The sequence below is a fragment of the Mytilus californianus genome, unplaced genomic scaffold (assembly GCF_021869535.1).
Source record: "Mytilus californianus isolate M0D057914Y unplaced genomic scaffold, xbMytCali1.0.p SCAF_6, whole genome shotgun sequence".
In the NCBI taxonomy this organism is placed as follows: domain Eukaryota; kingdom Metazoa; phylum Mollusca; class Bivalvia; order Mytilida; family Mytilidae; genus Mytilus; species Mytilus californianus.
The window spans coordinates 94,807,750-94,832,023 of NW_026262712.1; the positions used below are offsets into that span (position 1 = coordinate 94,807,750).

General features: G+C 31.8%; 1 protein-coding gene across 3 annotated transcripts in view; it reads left to right on the forward strand.

Annotated features, from left to right (window-relative positions):
* Window positions 1–24,274, forward strand: part of LOC127704887 (sodium- and chloride-dependent glycine transporter 1-like) — a 65,871-nt gene that overhangs the window by 20,565 nt on the left and 21,032 nt on the right. For all 3 annotated transcript variants that reach the window (XM_052209122.1, XM_052209121.1, XM_052209123.1), the window contains exons 4-10: window positions 12,100–12,234; window positions 12,830–12,973; window positions 15,518–15,677; window positions 16,873–17,005; window positions 17,397–17,531; window positions 21,947–22,050; window positions 22,444–22,568. In XM_052209122.1, coding sequence (XP_052065082.1) covers window positions 12,100–12,234; window positions 12,830–12,973; window positions 15,518–15,677; window positions 16,873–17,005; window positions 17,397–17,531; window positions 21,947–22,050; window positions 22,444–22,568 — 936 coding nt within the window. The remainder of the gene's footprint in view (window positions 1–12,099; window positions 12,235–12,829; window positions 12,974–15,517; window positions 15,678–16,872; window positions 17,006–17,396; window positions 17,532–21,946; window positions 22,051–22,443; window positions 22,569–24,274) is intronic.

The window sequence follows — 24,274 nt, forward strand, 5'->3', positions numbered from 1 at the left end:
GTAGAGGAAGCTAGAGTCCCCGGAGTGACCACTGATCTTGGGTAGGAAAACTGACAATCCTAGTCAATTAAGATTAGAGTCAAGCGCAACCTGCCACCAACAGTCTCAGTGTTGACAAGCTAGTGATACAGTAGTTCGACTTCTCAGACCACTCAGCCATCGAGGCCCTCCCAATGGAAAGGAACTGTAGACACAATTGTATTGTGAAAGGGCTTGATGACTATGAACTACCAAAAATAAATAGTTAATATAATTTACTTAAAGTAATTTACTTAACGCAATTTTTCACCACAATTAGGGTTTATATATTTAAAGTTTTATTTTAAGAATGATGCAATGTTTACATGACAGGTTGAGTTTATATTTATGTATGTGTTAATTTGATGTCCAACCATCTTGGACATCTGACAAAGTATGTCATGTTAATTATTAAGTGACACAGTAACTTAGATAATTAAGCAGGTGTTGTTCTATAAGTCAGGTGATAATTGGGCTAGTTCCAACCCATATTGTTATGATTTAAAGCCAAATAAACATTGTCATTGTACTCTTAATGTACATTGTATGTTGGAAAAAAATATCCAGTAATGAATTGTTCTTTAAATATTAAATTAAATAATTAATAAATTAAAGCCATGGGGAAAATTTTAAGATAGTTCTAGTGTACCCCATAAATGAATTTATCACATTGTAAAATGTTGTGGTCCTAAAACTTTGGAGTAAGATTATCGAACTCAGACCCAGAATTCAACCAATCAAATTACTGGATTTGTTGCTTTGAGCACAATTTTTTTACTCCAAGAACTAAGAGAAGTTTTTTGACCAAGGGCTTAGATTTAAATGCAAAATTTATTTCATAGGCTAACAATTTTATATTGAATAAAGAAAAAAGACAAAATTGAATTTTATGATTTCCCAAAAAGCATTGCAATCTTGTGTAAACAAACTAAAGTAAGGTCATGATTATATATTCAGTGTTCTACTGTGATTGACTTTTAAATCAAGTCAAGTGGCTGTAACCCACAAACATTGGTATAATATTCACTGTTGACAGAAAGTATAGAGTGACAGCAATGGCCACTTACAATCATAAGGCAGGGTTAAACATTATTTACATCAAAGCTTGTAGAATTACTTCGTACTGTTCACAAAGTCAAATAGGACCACACATTTGATTGATGATATTTTCACCATTTATTTGTCTTTTAATGTTTGTGTACATGTAGCAACAAAAAAAATAAATTAAAGATAAATGTGGCTTTCAGTCATTAGAACTCATGTTGATATATATATGCTTTTTCATTCATCAGTATACATAGTCAAAAAAATTATGAATTTAATTATTAATGAAATATTAACAATAACACTTTAAATAGTTTTCATGCATTTTGTATATTTTGTCAATTTTATTAGGTTTTCTAGAGGACTAAAGAGTCACCTTTAATAAACTGATAGTAGGCTATAGTTTTGTGGTTTAAATGGAAAAATTGGATTATGTTCTTTCAAAGACGGATATATATTTTGTTGTTATTTAAACGAAAAATTGAAGTTGTACAGATTTTACCAATAAAAACTATCTTCGGGTTACATAATTATTTGCGTTTTTTTCAAAGATAACTTCTAGAATTACATCATATTTCTAGGGTGACCTTAACATACTGACGTCACAATTGTATAGGTATATGCCCAAAATAATATTAATATGAAGACATTAAATGAAGCATTTACGTCATGAATTAATTAATCAGTACCAGGTACAAACTCAGTGAATAGAATACATATTGTGTAGTATTACTGCTCAAGGTTGTATTGTTTATAATGAATGAACAATGTTACTACGTTTTATGGGCAAATAATGTTTACAAACATAGGAAGAGGAAAACAAAGGTGACCCATAGTTGCTTACTTCTATGTCATTGAGACTGGTGTCATACCTTATTTTTAACTTGCCTGAGCAAAAGGGTCAAGTAAACTTTTTTCTTCACTTGGCGTCCCACATCCGTCATCCACTGTTAACTTTTACAAAAGTCTTCTCCTCTGAAACTACAAAGCAAAATTGACTAGGCCAACATGTTCAGATTGTTGAGACCTACAGTCAATTTACATAAACTTGTCAGATAACTTCTTATAGGAGTTATTGTCCTTAAATGACAACTTTTACCGATTTTTTGAAAACTATAATAGATAGAGAGAAACTTTAAAAGTTACAAAATACTTATAATGATCAGTAAGACAAGATCTACAAATAAGTCACCTTGACCAAAATAATCAGATGACAACTTATAGGAGTTATTGCTGCTAAATGATTATTTTTACTTATATTTTATACTTTTATGATTTTTACCCATTTTGTGTCTTTGGCAAAACCTATACTTGGATAAAGAGAGAAAATAAACAGAAAAAGAGATCAGCATTACAAGATTAACAAAAAATAGATTTTAGTCGTGAATTATTTTCTAGTCATGCACCAGGTGAGCAACACTGGCTTTAAGAGCCTTATGTTATTAAGATATGTAGTTGCCATTCATTTAAGCACAGTATATAACCGGATATTTTTTTTTCTTTCAAAAAAGAAGAAATATAAGGATTTTCCAGTTCATAATACTTTATAAAAATTCTATTTAGCAGTATATGATCTAGGATCACCATAGTAAACATCGAATAAAATATGTTAATAATGTAACATGTGATGATGTATGGGTTTATGTAGACAATACATGACGTACATGTAGAAACATCTGTGTGCAAACATGTTACAAATGTCAGGTCCTTTTTAAACATTTGAAAAATTTAGAATTGATCCCTATGGCCTAACAAACCAGATTTTGTTTCAAGTTGAAAGTCATTAAATGGTTTATTTAATTTTAGAATCATCAGGGTTCGAGAATGTTCCAAATGTTCCAAATGTTCTAATAATCTATTATGATTAACTAAACATAATTCAGTGAGGTACAGAGACGTCATGTTTTCATGTAAAACATGTTGAGCCATTATATGGTCATGGTTACTATTGAATGGGAACAACTCTTCCCCCCCCCCCCCCCCCAAAAAAAAAATAAGGGAAAAAAAGAAATGGTAATCTGTTTGTTTTCATAGCCTCTCCTTGCTTTCTTGCAATTTTAAACTTCCGTTGAAATGTATGCCGACCAAGTAACCCCTCAAAAAACCCAAACTTTTATTTATTGATTGCAAAAATAAACAGAACTGGTACTACCTAGTGACCGATGGTATATCCTGGAACATATGGATAGTTGTTTACCTCTTGTAATGTTTATAAACATAATTTTCCCATAAAACATTGTAAATAGATACGGTAATGTTGATTTAAACCACAAAAGATATTTATGGATTTAAACTTTTTACGACGTTTATCTCCCGAATCAATAGTAACTCCTGTTTACTATATTTTCATTCATAAAACTCAATGCCATTGATATAAGGTAAAACATTCTTTTAAAGAAAGGAGTGTACTTAGATACCAATAGCGTTTAACTGTCATTCTTTACTTTGGCGGGCTTTTTCTGCCCGCTCAATTGGGAAATATTGTTTGGTCTACTTTAAGGTTGATTTCAATTCAATAGACGTAACCTATTAAATTTTATTTTTGGTTTGTTTCTGAATAATCTTTAAAATTTTCGAAAGTGAAATTGAAAAATTTATGTCCATTTAAATCAAGATAATCACTAATTATTTGGCATGGATATTTATTATAAAACTGTTCGATAAACTAACTAAGTGTTTATAAATAATATAAAAGACACATCACAGTATATAGAATAAAAGATAAAACAGATTGATTTATGATTCTTGCACTAGTTCAATATGAAAGTTCAGTTGGTTGGTTTTGGTTCTTTCCTAGATCAAACTTCTGGAATTAATGAGAAAAAACTTATTAATATTGTCAGTACTGCTGTACTTGTCCAGTGAAGACTGAATGTTTTCAGCACTATATGTCTTGTAAGAATCAGAAACCCTGTGAGGTCTTGTTAACTTATTTTTTGCAATTTTATATAGAAGTCCACTTTTTTTATCTTTTGAGTTTCAGTCCACATTTTATGAAGAGACATATTTGTATGCCATATCTGTACATTGGTAATGACTGGTTTCAGGTTCTTAAGAGGTATATTGGTCACATTTGTTAACCTTTGGAATCCTACTTTTTTTGTATCTGGTAAATCTTTAAGTGGCAGGTACGTTCGACTCCAGTCTTAATTGACTAGGATTATTAGTGCCGGTGGTTCTCTCTCTGGGCACTGTGTCTTCCTCCATCAATAAAAACTTACCTAACAAAATAGATAATAGTGCTGAAAGTGGCATTAAACACCAATCAATCAATAATCAATCTTTATTCTTGTAGAATCATATTTTATGTGGTGTTTTGTTTTGATTTTTGACTTGCGTCTAGAGGAGGCAGTTAATGTTTTGTCCTTATGCTGAATTAAACGGAGTTGTAATTAATGACAAATGACTATTGTTACTGACACTAAATACCTAAATGATTAATTATTGATATTTATATGGTCGAATGCTATTTTTATCATAATTTTACGTTGTAGTTATTAATATGGCAATATATCACAAATGGTATTATTAATTAATGGAGTTTGGCTTTAGTACAAAATTTTACTGTTAAAACTAATCAGTCACTGATCTAGAAAATCTGATTACATTTAAACAAATCATAGCTTAAGAATTTACACTTGAATTTTTTTAACTCAGTCATGTATGAGCTGGATCAGTTTTTCAATATAAATTATATCAATACCATGCATGCCTTTGGTTACAACACTTTCTGTTCAGTTAGTAATTTATGATATGTAATCTGATGCAGAATGTATTTGGGTAGATATTTTAGGCCTGCACTGAATTGAAGAAAAAAAGTTTTACTTGAAGAAAAACTTTAATTTTTGGCTAGAAGCCTTGGGTAAACTCATCGATAAAGCCAAGATATTACATGTATATGTAATTAAAAAGAAATGTTCATCTAATAATAAGAATTTGATAAAGGTTTTCCAGCTCAAGTGAAAAATAAAAAGTATTTTTATGCCTCTTTGTTGACTTATATTGTTGTCTACATTTTGGTGGAATAATCTTGTATCTACTAGTCCTCAACTTGTATGTAATTGATTTTGTTGTCTTGACTGTACTGGAACAAACTGGTATCCTCTGGTATATGTAAAGTTCAGACTATGGTTAAAGTCATATGAAACAAATTTCTTGTTATAATGTTAAGGAAATTAATGAACCAGTTCATTCACACATACTAAAATAAGTCCTCTGCATGTTTTTGTCAAGCCTTCGACATTTATGTTGCAAAATAAATGTCGCGAAAGCGAGACATAGCGATCCTAGATGTCGGTGTCAGCCACATCAACATTTAGATTCAGTCTGTGGTTAAAGTTTTTTTAGACATCAATAACTCTGTCAAACCTTCATGGAATTTAATGAAATTTGGACAGAAGCTTGTTTATGACCAAAAAGCAGTATCCAGAGCAAAATTTTGAAAATATTTATTTTCACTTTTCCATATTTTACTGATAGATAGACTTAGTTTACAGTTAACAAGAAGATACAGTCTGGGGTTAAAGTTTGTTACACATCAAATAATTTTTAAAAACCTTCATAGAATTTTATGAAACTTGGCAGAAGCTTTTTTATGATTAAAAGATAATGTCTGAAGCAAAATTTTGAAAATATATATTCATTTTTACTTTTTCCTGATAAATGGACTTAGTTTTTTACAGTTAACATTTACAGACAGTCTGGGATTAAATTTTTTTGACATGATAAGTTTGTAAACCTGCATGGATTGTTATAAAACTTAGACAGAAGCTAATCTTCAAGACCCAAGAAATAGCATCTAAAGAAAAAATTTGAATTTTTTTTGGAATTCTGTATTTTACGGATAAATGGACTCACATTTTAAATCAACATTACACTTTTACACCGACAGCAGCAATTGTAGGCGAGACACAGGGTTCCTCGACCCCTTACAAATTTTTTACATTTATTACGAATCATTAACTCTTAATCCGACAATAAATATTTCATTCGGTGAATGTTGATAAAAAAGCGAAGTGACCTTAAAAAACAAACAACATAGAATCATTGAGCACATTAAAAATAAGTGAAATGATAGAGCTATGTTTATTTTTTATTTATATAATCCATTTGTTCTTATTTGTTAACTAAACTTTGTCATATAATTTGGTGTATTAATATTGGTCTTTTAGAATCTGTCAATAGTATTTTCCTTTCAAGTTTGTTTACTTTTTCTTTCATCACTGTTCTCGAGTTATGTTCCTTTATAAATGGAAAAATTGCTAAATTTGGAGTTTCCACACTAACTTTACTTTGCCTCAACCATGTCAACCAAATGTTATGAAACTTGTACACAATGCTTATTACCTCCAATCACACATCAAGTTCAAATCAGGGGGGCGTCACTTTCACGGTTCTCAAATTATTTGCCCAACAAGCAGGGGCATCTGTGTCATATGGACACATTCTTCTTTTATTTCTGTATTGCTTCATGACATATTTAGTCATATCTATGGTGGTAAAGTTAGAATTTCCTACTGGCTGAGCTATTCCTGCAGGAGCTGTAACCCTTTAACAGTAGGAAATTGTTTTGAAAGACCATTTCTGCACTATTTATCTGTAATGCCTGGATCAATTAATATCTTAAGATATTTGGTATACATTTATATCAAAACAAATTACAGTAGTATTTGCAGAAGTTGTGGTTATTTGATATAGAAACACACTTTTCATCTATTAAGAATTGATTTGCTTTTTAACTCTCAGCCAGAAATTGAAATTTGAATCGTAAATTCACCAGACCTCCCTGACATTTGTAGAGAAGTAAATAAATATAATCAGTGAAGATCATTGGATAATCTTCCTGTTACTGGACATTGTATAACATATGCAAATTTTCGTCATCAAATCCCAAATAAACATCCTGTACATAGACCTGTAGTTATTAATTTCTGCAGTCACTTGGTCTCTAGTGGAGAGTTTTCTCATTGGCAATCATACCACATCTTCTTATTTTTATATAGAAATACAACAAAGACTCAATTACCACATAAAACATTTTAACTATAAAAATTTAATTTCTTTTGACATTAAATTCCAATAAATATACATAGAAATACAATTAAAACTCAGGACATAAGACTATTAAACCATGATTATTTTGCAGACAAAATATAAATGTTTAATGCACATTATTGGGTAACATAACAGTGTTTATTGTTTTATTTTGCATGTTATAATGTTTCTTATGTTACGGTATTGATATTGTCACTACAGTTATATAATAAACTTTATGACTTTATTTGTACATTTTGTTCCTGGACGTTCTAGTGAAATTAATTTTTTACATCAGGGGGAAACTTGTAAAGTCATAATGCAAATTTTGTCAAAATTAAATCCACAAATATAGTATATACATATTAGAAAATTTATCATACCCAAGGTGTCTGTCAACCGATTAAAAGTGCAGTTTTTGCTATTCTAATGCATGCAAGTCAATTACCAATACAAAACAGAAAACGTCTTTGCTACTTAATTGACCCAGTTCTGTACCGTGTAGATATCTTATTAGTTCTAAGGCCACATTAAAAAAGAAGTTACATTTGATATTTCATATAATTGTTATTTCATTGGTTAAGATCATAAGACTTAAAGAACATGATGGATGTGTATGGTCATGTTACTTGGTATATAAGTTGTGTAATCAGGTTCTGTAGACCTCTTCATGTCTACTCATTGGTTGTTTGAAATCTGATTAAAATACAGATCCTGTGTCCAAGCTTTGCTCACAAGGATCTGAAAACACTTGGTTCCATTTTCTTTTCTTGTTCTCTTTATATCAGCCAATCAAATGGCTGCCTCCAGAAATTTGGAGGCGTGTGTCATTAGGACAAAATCCAAGGATCCCATAAGGTCTAAAAAACAGAAAGTAAAACGGAGCATTGTCAGATCCTTGTAGGCGAAGTGTGGACACAGAATATGTATTTTAATTAGATTGTAGTATTTGTTGAATGGTTTTTTTGCCCCACCTAGGGGCATTATGTTTTTCAGTCTGTTCGTCTGTCCGCTTCAGGTTAAAGTTTTTGGTCAAGGTAGTTTTTGATGAAGTTGATGTCCAGTCAACTTGAAACTTATTACACATGTTCCCTATGATATGATCTTTCTAATTTTAATGCCAAATTAGAGTTTTGACCCCAATTTCACGGTATACTGAACATAGAAAATGATAGTGAGAGTAGGGCATCCATGTACTATGGACACATTCTTGTTTTTGGTATTAGTTATGTTTTAGTTGACTGATATTGGTGGAGTGTAAGTTTTTATGCCCCCGCCATAGCAGAAGAGCATTAAGTTTTACCCTTGTACGTCCGTCCGTCCGTACGTACATCCCAAAGTTGGTTTCCGTTCTCTAACTTTAGTTTGCCTCAACCAAATGTTATGAAACTTATACTAAATGCTTATTACCACAAAACACAGATCAAGTTTGAATTTTGGTGGGGTCACTTTAACCGTTCTAAAGTTATGCCCCTTTACAAGTGGAAAAATTGCTGAATTTTTCGTTTCCGTTCTCTAACTTAAGTTAGCTTCAACCAAATGTTATGAAACTTATTCACAATGTGTATTACCACAAAATCCAGATCAAGTTTGAATTTGGTTAGCGTCACTTTAACTGTTCTAGAGTCATGGCCCTTTACAAATGGAAAAATTGCTGAATTTTTCGTTTCCGTTCTTAAACTTAAGTTTGCCTCTACCAAATGTTATGAAACTTATACACAATACTTATTACCACAAAACTCAGATCATGTAAAAATTTGGGTAGCGTCACTTTTACCGTTCTTCAATTATGTCCCTTTATAACTTTATATGATATGCAAGCTGGAGCATCATCTGTGTCCCATGAACACATTCCCCATTTATTTATATTAAGTCTAGCATTGGTTGTTTGGTATAAGTTGAGTATTTCTTATTTGATATTAGTTGAGTATTTCTTGTTCGGCATTAGTTGAATATTTCTTGTTTGATATTAGTTGAGTATTGGTTGTTTGGTATTAGTTTAGTATTTCTTGTTCGGCATTATTTGAGTATTTTTGTTTGATATTAGTTGAGTATTTCTTGTTCGGCATCAGTTGAGTATTTCTTGTTTGATATTAGTTGAGTATTGGTTGTTTGGTATTAGTTGAGTATTTCTTGTTTGGTATTAGTTGAGATTTTCTTGTTTGGTATTAGTTGAGTATTTGTTGTTTGGTATTAGTTGAGTATTTCTTATTTGATATTAGTTGAGTATTGGTTGTTTGAGATTAGTTGAGTATTGGTTGTTTGGTATTAGTTGAGTATTGGTTGTTTGGTATTAGTTGAGTATTGGTTATTTGGTATTAGTTGATGAATGGTTGTTTGGTACATATTCAATATTTGTTGTTTGGTATGAGTTGAATGTTTGTTGATTGGTATTCGTTGAATGTTTGATGTTTTGTAATATTTGAATTATTAGTTGTGTATAGGTTGTTTGGAAAAAAATAGATTAGAATCTAACCAGGTTTTATTAGAAATCTTCCTCTATAAAGCCACATTTTCATTATTTTTTTATTGGTGCTTCATACAGTTGTTGGTTACAAACAACTACGAAATATTGTGACGGGAAGTTTGTAGTAGGTCATGTGATAAGTACATTTCTTTTCATGTTGTTATTCCTCATTGGATATAATTAGATAATTAGTTTGACTTTGCCTTGTTATGAGATGAAAGATAACAGTACAGTCTAGTGATTATTATCAGATAATTATATTACATAATATAACCGACCTTCAGGGTGCTAAAAAATATTGTGGAATGGAAGTTTTATGTCTGAAACACCATGCATTTTTAATCGTTGGGAGCAAGGGATATTATTCCAACAAATACATATGGAAGGACTTTTGTCTGAAAAATTCATATAAAATTTATGTTATAACATGCAGTCACTAAATGCAGTCTGATAAATATTGTACAAAGTGACAATATAATGTATTTTATACTTAATCGCAATGCACTATTTTTACTCAAAGAAGTTAAGGAAGGAAATGTGAATTATAAATCGCTCTTTATTTGTTAGTTATCTATAATTTGTCATCAGTTGTTGGCCATAGCATAACATATTTTAATCAATTGATTGTTGTTTGGTTAATGTCCAGTGGCAAATATATCATGCATTTATCATAGGGGTAAAATGTTTTAAAGTCATATTTACTCTGTTATGTGTATTTGCCTGAAACTGTCCTGAATTTATTGGAATATTGCTTTAATTTAAAATATCTCTCAGTCCTACATGATAAAAAGGGATGTAATTGTTCTAAATCCCCTTTGCTGTTTAGTGGCAGAAAACTGACACACATATTGCTTAAAAGTTAATATACACACCGTAAAACAATGTGGTAAAGGAAAGGACATTTTTTCTGTATTTCCTCTGTTACTAGAGAAGACATTTATTGTCACAGAATAAAGATAATTGTTTTTCTAACAACATAAGGCCAATGGACACAAAGGCAAAAGTAATTTCTCTTGACAGTATAAGGTCAATAGGCACATTATATATATAGGTTAGATATAATAAAGCTCATTTTATAGAATGGACGTTAGGTAGTAAAAAAAGGGTTAAAAAATGAAATATTTCTTAAAGATGTACTTCTGATTAAAAAAAAGAAATATAGTTCAAGTAAAATGTACTTTATGACGAGGACTGTCAAGTTTATTTTCTTGTAGTTATCACTCTTAGCCAGTGTGTCGAGAGTAAGTATGATGTCTTTTTAATGATTTAAATCAAAGAACAACTATGAGGTGGTCATTTGTGGCAATTCTTGTCATTTTCAGACTTAACTGTGTACTTGTAAAATTGGTCTGTTGTTTTGGAAAAATAGCTTATTGGGTACAAATTTATTATCAGTGCTGGAAATTTGGCCTTGCAAAAGATGGACTATTGTATATGGGTGAGGATTGACCATTATGTATTGCAGGGAAGTACCATTTATATGAACAAAAGGAGATGAAGGGTATATGTCAATGAGACAGCAACCCAAAATCACAGACATCTAAAAGACATTGAGGTCAACATAGTCTTTTACAATAGACTGGTGTCTTTACAGAGACTGCTGTCTTTACAGAGACTGCTGTCTTTACAGAGACTGGTGTCTTTACAGTTTGTCAAGCTTAACAAGCCAGGAGTCTTTAACAATAGACTGGTGTCTTTACAGTTTGCCAAGCTTAACAAGCCAGGGGACTAAAGAGTTCAGAATTAATTAAACAGACAATAACAATAGACTGGTGTCTTTACAGTTTGTCAAGCTTAACAAGCCAGGGGTCTTTAACAATAGACTGGTGTCTTTACAGCTTGTCAAGCTTAACAAGCCAGGAGTCTTTAACAATAGACTGGTGTCTTTACAGTTTGTCAAGCTTAACAAGTCAGGGGTCTTTAACAATAGACTGGTGTCTTTACAGTTTGTCAAGCTTAACAAGCCAGGGGATCAAAGAGTTCAGAATGAATTAAACAGATGATCACAGATCTGTCATCAACTCAAAATATTCCCAATAACAAAAAGCATCAAAATAAGACAGTCTATACATGGCAAGGGGCCTGAATTGACAGACACTAGCACATGTTTGTTACTGGGTTAAGCAAGTTTTTAAAGGTGTCCCAGGTATCTAATCCCAATCAATGCTTCAACAAAAGATACAAAAAGAATGTACAATAAAAATCAGTGCAGAATATTTTATGGTGTTTAGTATTTGAATAAACCAAAGGTCAGATACTGGTATGTCTTTCTTGGGGACCACTGACCACATGAAATCACAAACGAACATCAATCTTCAGGTAAATCAGACTTGGAGTAATTCTAGTTAAAATTGCTTTGCTGGTTTCTTGTTTTACCATACCAAATTTCCAGTGAAAATTTGGAGTTATTTCTGTGAAAGACCACTTCATAAACTGCACAAGATGTCCTGGAAAAGCTGAAATAATTTAAAATCCTCATCTGCATGTTCTGTGTCATTGTATTATATATTAACATACATGTATTTGTATAATTTCAGGTGCCTTTGTATTTCCTTTTATTCTGATGTTGTTTTTACTGGGTATACCGTTGATGTTCCTGGAGTTGGCGTTTGGACAATATGCTGCCTTAGGACCTGCTGCCATCTTTGACAGATTTTGTCCTTTATTTACTGGTAAGTTACTTAAAGATCCGTTTTTTAAATGTTTGATAATTATCCTTATAAATCAAATATGGGTGAGGTCCATTTAGTAAATTTTAGACCATTTTATTGTGTTGTCTTGAAGAAAATAATGAAACTTTTTGCTCTGCCAGTTTATAAGAGAGAGTAATAATGTAGGTAAATATACATGTGATTTTATCCTTATCAATTATATTGAAGCCCAAACAAAAATATGGGTGTGCCTATGGTTACCAAACCAATTCCAAGTTTTGCTGCTGAGCTACAGATTTTATATGAACCTAAATAAAAAAAAATCTTGACACAAAATTTCCACATGCATGTCATTTCATTAACACCAATACTTTATTTTAAAAAGTACAAATGTTTGATTTTTAGGTATATATATTTTAGTAATTTGCATTTGTGTTTTGATACTTGTTGACTATAAAATTTTTTCTGATAGAATATTATGGAAATGACTGAACCCATTTTTACACACATTAATACACATACATCTATTTTTGAATGAGTGCCAGAGAGGCTAAAACTTGCTTTTCTAACTATGAATTGTACAAAGACAGTATTAATGTATGACTTTGTTTTGCAGGACTTGGCTATGGTATGATAGCCATATCTGGAATGGTTGCATTGTATTACACAGTAATTATAGGATGGTGTATACTCTATCTGTTTATATCCTTTACATCTGTGTTGCCATGGGAAGATTGCCATCAAGACTGGGCTACACCGTGTAAGTAGCCTCAATTCTTTCTCTTAAACATGTAAATAGACCTTCATATAATGCCAACTTAAATGCTCTGTTCTAATACATCTTTGATTGGATGATGTCTGCTGTCAATTCAAACATTGATAGTCAATTGAACACAATGTTGTGTAATTATCGTCACATTTCAGGAATATTTCAGATCTGTTATTTTAAACCATCTTTTTATACGACCGCAAAAAAATTTTTGTGGTCGTATATTGGTATGACCTTGGCGTCGTCGTCGTCCGAAGACGCATTAGTTTTCGCACTCTAATTTTAGTTTAAGTGAATGGATCTCTATGAAATTTTACCATAAGGTTCAATACCACAAAAGGAAGGTGGGGATTGATTTTGGGGGTTATGGTACCAACAGTTAAGGAATTAGGGGCCAAAAAGGGGCCAAAAATAAGCATTTTCTAGTTTCCAGACAATAACTGTGGAACGGTGTATGGATCTCTCTGAAATTATACTACAAGTTTCCATACCACAAAGGGATGGTTAGGATTTGCTTTGGGGGGTTATTGCTCAAACCGTTTAAGAATTAGGGGCAAAAAAGGGGGAAAAACAAGGTTGTCCTCATTAATGGACAAATACTTTAGTACAAAACATAATTTAAAGCAGTGTAAGGGAGATAAATCAAATACATCATTGAAATTATCTCCCTTACACTGCTTTTAAATTATGTATAAAGTAATGGTTAATGAACAATTAAGATAATTTAGAACAGTGTAAGGGAGGTAATCCAAATACAACGTTTTGGTTACTTCCCTTACACTGCTTTTAAATTATGTTTAAAGAAATGCATATTTATAAAGGAAGACCAGTATGGCACATTAGATTTGTAAAATCTTTGACCACATTTATTTATTTGTTATGCCGAATCTAACCGTGTATTTAGATTTTTAATTTTGGGTCCAGTTTTCAAATTGGTCTACATTAAGGTCCAAAGGGTCCAAAATTAAACTTTGTTTGATTTTAACAAAAATTGAATATATGGGGTTCTTTGATATGCTGAATCTAAACATGTATTTAGATTTTTGATTTTTGGCCCAGTTTTCAAGTTGGTCCAAATTGGGGTCCAAAATTAAACTTTGTTTGATTTCAACAAAAATTGAATATATGGGGTTCTTTGATATGCTGAATCTAACCATGTATTTAGATTTTTTATTTGTGGACCCCGCTATCAAATTGGTTCATATTGAGGTCAAAAGGGTCCAAAATTAAACTTTGTTTGATTTCATCAAAAATTGAATTATTGGGGTTCTTTGATATGCCAAATCTAACCGTGTAATTAGATTTTTAATTTTGGGTCCCGTTTTTTAAATTGGTCTACATTAAGGTCCAAAGGGTCCAAAATTAAACTTAGTTTGATTTTAACAAAAATTGAATTCTTGGGGTACTTTGATATGCTGAATCTAAACATGTGTTTAGATTTTTGATTATGGGCCCAGTTTTCAAGTTTGTCCAAGTTGGGGTCCAAAATTAAACTTTGTTTGATTTCAACAAAAATTGAATATATGGGGTTCTTTGATATGCTGAATCTAACCATGTATTTTGATTTTGGACATTGGACCATAATAGGTAAATTAAAAAAATTGAAGTTCTTAGACCACATTCTTTCTGTGTCAGAAACCTATGCTGTGTCAAATATTTAATCACAATCCAAATTCAGAGCTGTATCAAGCTTGAATGTTGTGTCCATACTTGCCCCAACTGTTCAGGGTTCGACCTCTGCGGTCGTATCAAGCTGTGCCCAGCGAAGCATTTTATTATTACTGCAATAGAATGAAATAAACTGGACTGTTGCCAACATTGTCGCTTCAATTGGATTATTACAGTTGCAAATATCTGTTTTACTGGTTCTGCTCCAGTAAAAGGTCATTTCCCTCTGTCAATTCAGTTGAAGTCCATGCTGCTTCAGATTCAGTGCTGCCGATGCTCCATGTTAACACTATTATTGTTTATATTTACAAACTGTTACTCTTACAGTGCTGCTGATGCTCCATGTTAACACTTTTATTGTTTATATTTTCAGACTGTTGCTCTTACAGTGCTGCTGATGCTCCATGTTAACACTTTTATTGTTTGTATTTTCAGACTATTGCTCTTACAGTGCTGCTGATGCTCCATGTTAACACTATTATTGTTTATATTTTCAGACTGTTGCTCTTACAGTGCTGCTGATGCTCCATGTTAACACTATTATTGTTTGTATTTTCAGACTGTTGCTCTTACAGTGCTGCTGATGCTCCATGTTAACACTATTATTGTTTGTATTTTTAGACTTGCTCTTACAGTGCTGCTGATGCTCCATGTTAACACTTTTATTGTTTGTATTTTCAGACTATTGCTCTTACAGTGCTGCTGATGCTCCATGTTAACACTATTATTGTTTGTATTTACAAACTGTTACTCTTACAGTGCTGCTGATGCTCCATGTTAACACTTTTATTGTTTGTATTTTCAGACTGTTGCTCTTATAGTGCTGCTGATGCTCCATGTTAACACTATTATTGTTTATATTTTTAGACTGTTACTCTTACGGTGCTGCAGATGCTTGTTCAGCTGTAAATGGAAGTATATACTTCAATCAGACTTGTTATAATGCTTCCATGGCTAATGAAATAGGCCTTAATCCTATGAAACTTAACCATACAGAAAGACATGCTCCTGCTCAAGATTATTTTGAGTATGTTAACAAATCAATTATATGCTTGTTGAATATTGCTATGAATGATGTTTTATAGTTGTTACAGGTAAGAATATCAAGTGACGATGAGATTTACAGAGTTTGCAATACAGAGATTCAGCTGAGACTTATGAATATCACAAGTAAAAGTCTAATCTAAAAAAAAATTAAAAAATTTGATAAACAAGTTACTGGAAGCCAAATTGTATAAGCAGTGCTCTTGAAAAACGTTGATCTTGACAGCTAACAATCTAGTAGGTCTGTCAATTTAGATTGTACTTGCAGTTTTGATGTTTAACTAAAAGTTTGTGTTGGTTTTGTTCTTTTTTGTGGCTTTCTTGTATTCAGATAACTGTTTATAGTATAGCTCATAATTATAACAATGTTTCATATGAAACCAGTTTTGTGAATAATCTTGGCAGCTTTATTTCTGGACACATGGCTCATTAGACTTTGCTGCCAAGGAATAAAGTTCTTTCAATAATAATATAATTGTCTCCCCTTAAAGATGTTGAAATAGCTAATCTTAGGCATGATGTTCATCCCCTCATCCTGATACATTGTTGTTTGAAACTATTGCACAATTGACGTTTTAAGTTTGTGTTTAGGTCAGTTTAAAGGAACCACTTATGATGAGTCAAGGGTATTTGGTATGCAGTGGTGTTTATTAGCATTGTCATTTCTCATTTGAACTGAGGTTCATTAATTGTCCCTGTACCCTTAAAATCATTTTCAGATTCTTATTAAAGATAATAATTTTGAACAAAAATATATTTATAGTATTTAGGCCCTTTGTAAGAAAAGCTATATGAAAAATTGCCTTGTAAGTGCTATCACACCTTGATGTATATAAGTTTATATGAAAAATTTATATCAACAATATCTTGTTCGAGTTTGAAAGTTAGTAGAGATCGATTAAACTTATGTGCATTTTCACTCATTGAAATATATATGTGAATAATTATCATGCATTTCACTCTTATATTTCCTGATGGTTTTGACTTGATTGATTGTTGGTTGCATATTGTCCAGTGGCAAATATTTCATGCACGTTCAGGATGAGGTTTTGACAATAAGTTGGATAGCTGTTATTTTATTTCAGAAGAACTTTTAGGTCTCTCTCCTGGTATAAAAGTCATAGACAATGCAATTTTGTATATTAAATGTTTCATGACTAAATAATGTTATATTTCAGGGTTGAAATTTTGGGTTTGTCACCTGGTATTGAAGTAATTGGCAATGTACGTTGGAAAGTTATTTTGTGTTTGGCAGCTGCCTGGACACTAACTTTCTTAGCATTAGGAAAAGGTGTCAAGTCCACTGGAAAGGTTTGTAATACACAATATTTGTTAAAACTTAAGCAAAAAGAGTCTAAAAATTGGTAACTATCAATTCAGCTGTGATTTGTCCATAGTCTTTTACTCCAAAATCAAAATTGCCAGGCAGGGTGCTGATTAGAGAGTACTATAAGCTTGGAACAAAACATAATCAGTTTTTCATTCAGATTTTGTGTTCATTCTAGCACAAGCATGCTCAAATATGGCACTATTTAGAAAGAGCTTACTTAGGATGCAATAAATTTATAAGTGTTATCAATTAAGATTTAAATAAAAAAAACTTCTGAAGAGAACTCAAGAAGCATATGAAACATATAAAGGTATTTCTAGAAAATCATTGAAATGCTTTTCAGTATTGTGTATTGAACATATTATTTTTCAGGTGGTATATTTCACAGCTTTATTTCCTTACTTGGTATTGTGTATTTTGTTTTTCCGTGGGGTAACCCTCCCTGGTGCTATGGACGGCGTCCTATATTATATCACACCAAGATTTGAGAAGTTAACTGATGCTAAGGTACGTAGATACTTCATATAGTGGTTCATGTTCCTTCATACATAATCATCATCAGCACTTTTTATACGACCGCAAAATTTTGCGGTCGTATATTGGTATGTTGGCGGCGTCGTCGTGGTATGTTAGAAGACACATTGGTTTTCGCACTATAACTTTAGTTTAAGTGAATGGATCTCTATGAAATTTTACCATAAGGTTAAATACCACAAAAGGAAGGTTGGGATTGATTTTGGGGGTTATGGTACCAACAGTTAAGGAATTAGGGGCCAAAAATAAGCATTTTCTAGTTTCCAGTCAATAACTTGTGGAACGGTGTATGGATCTCTGAAATTATACCACAAGTTTCCATACCACAAAGGGATGGTTAGGATTTGCTTTAGGGGGTTATGGCTCAAACCGTTTTAGAATTAGGGGCAAAAAAGGGGGAAAAACAAGGTTGTCCTGGTTAATGGACAAATAAATAGTTAAGTACAAAACATAATTTAAAGCAGTGTAAGGGAGATAAATCAAATACATCATTTAAATTACCTCCCTTATACTGCTTTTAAATTATGTATAAAGTAATGGTTAATGAACAATTAAGACAATTTAAAAGCAGTGTAAGGGAGGTAATCCAAATACAACGTTTTGATTACTTCCCTTACACTGCTTTTAAATTATGTTTAAAGAAATGCATATTTACAAAGGAAGACCAGTAAAAATATCTGCAAATGTTGCATCTTTTTTTTTTTGGCTAAAAAATCCATATGAAAGATTTGACACCATATTTTAAATTCTATTATAAAATAGATTAAGTTAGCACTATGGTAAATTTAAATGGTTAATTATGGTTGCAAACTCCATTGGAAATTTGAATCGAGACTATGACCATATCTTGAGGGAAAGAATTTTTTAGGGGAAAAAGGGCGGGGGTAAAAAGAAATTGTGGGGGTAAATTTTTTCTCATTTCAGATTTCAGAAATTAAAAAGAATTATTCTTCAAATATTTTTTTTTTTTCAAATTTCAAATATTGAAAAATTTCAAGAAGTAATCTTTGATTGCACAGTATGGCGCATTAGATTTGTAAAATCTTTGACCACATTTATTTCTTTGTTATGCCGAATCTAACCATGTATTTAGATTTTTAGTTTTGGGTCCAGTTTTCAAATTGGTCTACATTAAGGTCCAAAGGGTCCAAAATCTAACTTAGTTTGATTTTAACAAAAATTGAATATATGGGGTTCTTTGATATGCTGAATCTAAACATGTATTTAGATTTTTGATTTTGGGCCTAGTTTTCAAGTTGGTTCAAATTGGGGTCCAAAATGAAACTTTGTTTGATTTCAACAAAAAATGAATATATGGTGTTCTTTGATATGCTGAATCTAACCATGTATTTAGATTTTTTATTTGTGGGCCCTGCTATCAAATTGGTTCATATTGAGGTCAAAAGGGTCCAAAATTAAACTTTGTTTGATTTCATCATAAATTGAATTATTGGGGCTCTTTGATATGCCAAATCTAACTGTGTATTTAAATTTTAATTTTGGGTCCCGTTTTATAAATTGGTCTACATTAAGGTCCAAAGGGTCCAAAATTAAACCTAGTTTGATTTTAACAAAAATTGAATTCTTGGGGTTCTTTGATATGCTGAATCTTAACATGTGTTTATAATTTTGATTATGGGCCCAGTTTTCAAGTTGGTCCATGTTGGGGTCCAAAATTAAACTTTTTTTGTTTGATTTCAACAAAAATTGAATATATGGGGTTCTTTGATATGCTGAATCTAACCATGTATTTTGATTTTTGGGCCCCGTTATCAAATTGGTCTACATTGAGGTCAAAAGGGTCCAAAATTCAACTTTGTTTGATTTCATCAAAAATTGAATTCTTTGGATTCTTTGATATGCTGAATCTAACCATGTATTTAGATTTTGGATATTGAACCATAATAGGTAAATTAAATTTTTTTAAGTTCTTAGACCACATTCATTCTGTGTCAGAAACCTATGCTGTGTCAAATATTTAATCACAGTCCAAATTCAGAGCTGTATCAAGCTTGAATGTTGTGTCCATACTTGCCCCAACTGTTCAAGGTTCGACCTCTGTGGTCATATTGCGCCCAGCGGAGCATTTTATTGAAAATTGAAAAGAACCAGTGAATTATATTAAAGATTAATTGCATTTCTATTGATAATTAATTTGTTCATGAATTTCATTTGAAATAAAATCAAATAGATTTGTTTCATATGGAAATTCCGTGTTTAATATTTTGAAATACAAGTAAAAAATAATTACATTTTCACTTGAAGTTTGGTGAACTTCATTGGAAAAAATTGTTAATAAATTTTATGTTCATCTTGTGTAAAATTCTATCTAAATGGGATGTCCTGATGGTTTCACTGTAAAGTCGTGTGTTAATTACTGTTCACATGATTTATGAAATGTGATTACATGAAAATGTAGAAAAATACATATGCACACTCACTTCTGTATTAGAAAGAAGATTAGCAATCATACCTGCCAACCCTCCCGTTTTGAGTGGGAGACGCAAACAACGAAATTCCAGAAATCTCCCGCTTGCCGGTCCCCTCCCGCGCGGGAGTATAGAATCTCCCGCTCTTGGACAATTTTACCTGGAATAACCCGTGTTCGTAATTCTCTGGCATTTTCATTACTTTCAATAGAAATAAATAAACAATCAGTGATCATTTGAAAACTTTGATCACAGTAGTTTTTATGTTCGATATATGAGTAATCGAAATTCATTTCTGCTATGCCAACTCCAAGAAGATAGAGGTCTTTGTCTGAACCAAGCGGCAATGTAAAAGGAAGAAATAGATAACTGCAAATCGAAATGTCAAGCAGATTTGAATGAAAAATTTTGAATTTTTACGACCAAGTTCACTTGGCAATGAGTCTTTTTGCACATCATGTTCTATCAACTTTTCGATTTCTTCTGGTGGTCTGTACGATGTTTGAAAGCATGCTTATTGTGAGACTTACAACAAAATCAAAATATTGAATGTTATGGAATGTAATGGTATTGAAAAAGGCTAAATAAAACCCCACCTTGTATAGATTATAACCATGAATTGAAGAAATAAAGTATATATATTAACTCTTTTTGGTATTTTGTAGATGAATACGTAAACAGGTCATATATTTAACTTGAAAATGTCGTTTGCACAAATTCTCCCCCTCAGCTGTCATAGCTGAGGGGGAGATGTCCCTCTTTGAAGGTTTCAGAGGTTGGCAGGTATGAGCATTACATGTTTTTATCCCTGGTGGTCATTGTCATGTCTATATTTTATTTTTGGAAATATATATTTGAAAGTTGTTTGACGATAAAAACTCTCATGGAAATGAAACGTATAGTAATAAACTTATTATTTCTGATTTTCAACAATTCTCTTATGTTTGCTCGCTCTCATTTTATTACATCATTTCATTAAAACACGCAACTGATCAAGATTCTTCTTGAAAAATTTATAACATTCCCAATATGAAACACACCTTATTCCAGACTTATTATAAAAAACCTAAACACTTACTTCATAACTAAACTTATAACTTATGAATAAATAATTACTCATATAGCTCCTATATCTTTACATTAAACTGTCTTGAATGTGTAATAACTATATAAACTATGAATTATCTTGTTTCATCTAAACAACATGTTACACATGGTACGCTTTTCACTCGCAAGTTCACTATGATTACAACTTGTTTAAAACAATAAAAATAGTTCATAATATTCATAATTCAACTTGAAATATTTGAATTTTCACAATTCTTTAAAAAAAATAAAATGCACTTGACGAGGTGCAAAACAAAGTTGATTGATGCTTCAACTACATATCTCCAAATTTAGAGAATGAAATTTAAAAATTGATATACAATTAAGAAAAATTTAATAGAAAACAAACCTGCCTAGTAAACTGTCCAGATAAATAATGAAATTACTGGTGTATACATTTACAAAGACAACTATTCAGCCCAATTGATATCAAAATTGTTACGATTGTAAGTATACAAACCATCTACTTTTATTTTTTTGGTCATTATTTCTTTTTATTTAAAAAGCAAAAATATGCCAATAAAATCAAAATGTATTTATTTTTGTTATTATTTTCTTATTTATATACTTTTTGAATATCTAAAATCACTAAACAGTAATTTTTAAGAGTAAAGATAATTTATAAATGTAATTTCAATAACTGTACATGTACAAAGGGAAACAATTCTGTCTAAAAAAATATCAAAATCTCTATTTCTTATGTTACAGAAAAATCCTATTTGGTAGACCAATAAGTCTGAGAGATTAAATTATTTGGGAGTTTTAATTGGAATATAGTACAATGCTTAACACTAGATATTGATTTTACAAGAATATCACTTAAAAGTCAATAATGTATTTCTAATTTTACAGGTATGGTCAGATGCAGCAGCCCAGATTTTCTTTGCACTGAGTCCAGCTTGGGGTGGATTGATCACACTTTCAAGTTACAATAAATTTCACAATAATTGTTTAAAGTAAGTATCTTCTGTGTCTATCACAAGATCTAATCAACAGATGTTTTAAATGTATTGATTGAATTGGGACCAGATTTTATTACTATGACAGCCAAATTTAAAAAAAAAAATCTTTTTATCATAAATAAAACTAAAAGAATGCCTATAATGGGAAATGGGGAGTTACAAGAATATAATGAAGAATTATATTAAGTAAAGAATGTCTGTGCGTGTACACACAGTCTTTTACCATATATGTGGTCTAAAATTACCCACAGAAAAATATCATGTGGTGTTCAACCACCCAATACCTTTTCCCTGGAATAACTAAAATTAAATTCAACTAAAATATTCATAGTTTCTTATTGGTTGAAGGCACAGATTGATTTCAGATTTTTTTATTTTATTTTCCAGAGACTCGTTAATAGTATCGTTTGGCAATATTTGTACAAGTTTATTTGCTGGCTTTGTGATATTCTGTATCATTGGATACCTGGCCAAAGAATTAGACATGCCTATAGATAAAGTCGTAGATGAAGGTAAATATCATTGGATAGCCTATAGATAAAGTCACAGATGAAGGTAAATAGATCAAATAGACGTAATATAGAAACCCCTGAGACAAAGAATACATGCTGACAGATATAAAAAAAAAACATATTTTTATGCCCCTGCTGTGGTGGAGGGGGCATTAAGTGTTACCCTTGTCCTTTTCAAAATTAGTTTGCCTCAACCAAATGTTATGAAACTTATACACAATGCATATTCCCACAAAACACAGATCAAGTTGAATTTAGGTGGCGTCACTTTTACCAATTTGGAGTTATGTCCCTTTATAACGTTATATGCAAAAGAGGGGGAGGGGGAGGGCATCATCTGTATCTGTGTCCATGGGACACATTCTCCATTTATTTAATACATAAAATATGATTTATGGACTGACAGCAATGAATCAAAACACCAAAAAATAAATTAAATCACAGTTTTGAAATATAGAAATTTCAGACCTGTGATTTTTTATACGACCGCAAAAAAATTTTGTGGTCGTATATTGGTATGACGAAGACACATTGGTTTTCCCACTCTAACTTTAGTTTAAGTGAATGGATCTCTATGAAATTTTACCATAAGGTTCAATACCACAAAAGGAAGGTGGGGATTGATTTTGGGGGTTATGGTACCAACAGTTAAGGAATTAGGGGCCAAAAATAAGCATTTTTGTAACTTCCAGACATAACTTGTGAGCTAGTGTATGGATCTCTCTGACATTGTACCACAAGGTTCCATATCACAAAGGGAATGCTGGGATTGATTTTGGGGGTAATTGCCTCCAAATGTTTGGAATTAGGGGCCAAAAAGGGGCAAAAAACAAGCATTTTTCTAGTTTCATGACAATAACTTGTGTGTAAGCGTATGGATCTCTCTGACATTGTACCACAAGGTTCCATATCACAAAGGGAATGCTGGGATTGATTTTGGGGGTAATTGTCTCCAAATTTTAGGAATTAGGGGCCAAAAGGGGCAAAAAACAAGCATTTTTCTAGTTTCATGACAATAACTTGTGTGTAAGTGTATAGATCTTTATGAAATTGTACTACAAGGTTCCATATCACAAAGGGAAAGCTGGAATTGAGTTTGGGGGTAATTGCCCTAAACGTTTAGGAATTAGGGGCCAAAAAACAAGCACTTTTCTAGTTTCCAGACAATAACTTGTGTTCAAGTGTATGGATCTCTCTGAAATTGTACTGCAAGGTACCATACCACAAAGGGAAGGCTGGGATTGATTTTTGGGGTAATTCCTTCAAAATTTTAGGAATTAGGGGCCATAAAGGGGCAAAAAAACAAGCATTTTTCTAGTTTCAGGACAATAACTTGTGTGTAAGTGTATAGATCTTTATGAAATTGTACTGCAAGGTTCCATATCACAAAGGGAAAACTGGGTTTGAGTTTGGGGGTAATTGCCCTAAATGTTTAGGAATTTGGGGTAAAAAAACAAGCATTTTTATAGTTTCTAGACAATAACTTGTGTTTAAGTGTATGGATCTCTCTGAAATTGTACTGCAAGGTACCATACCACAAAGGGAAGGCAGGGATTGAGTTTGGGGGTGATGAATCATAATTTAAGTTCTTAGACCACATTCATTTTGTGTCAGAAACCTATGCTGTGTCAAATATTTAATTACAATCCAAATTCAGTGCTGTATCTAGCTTGAATGTTGTTTCCATACTTGCCCCAACTGTTCAG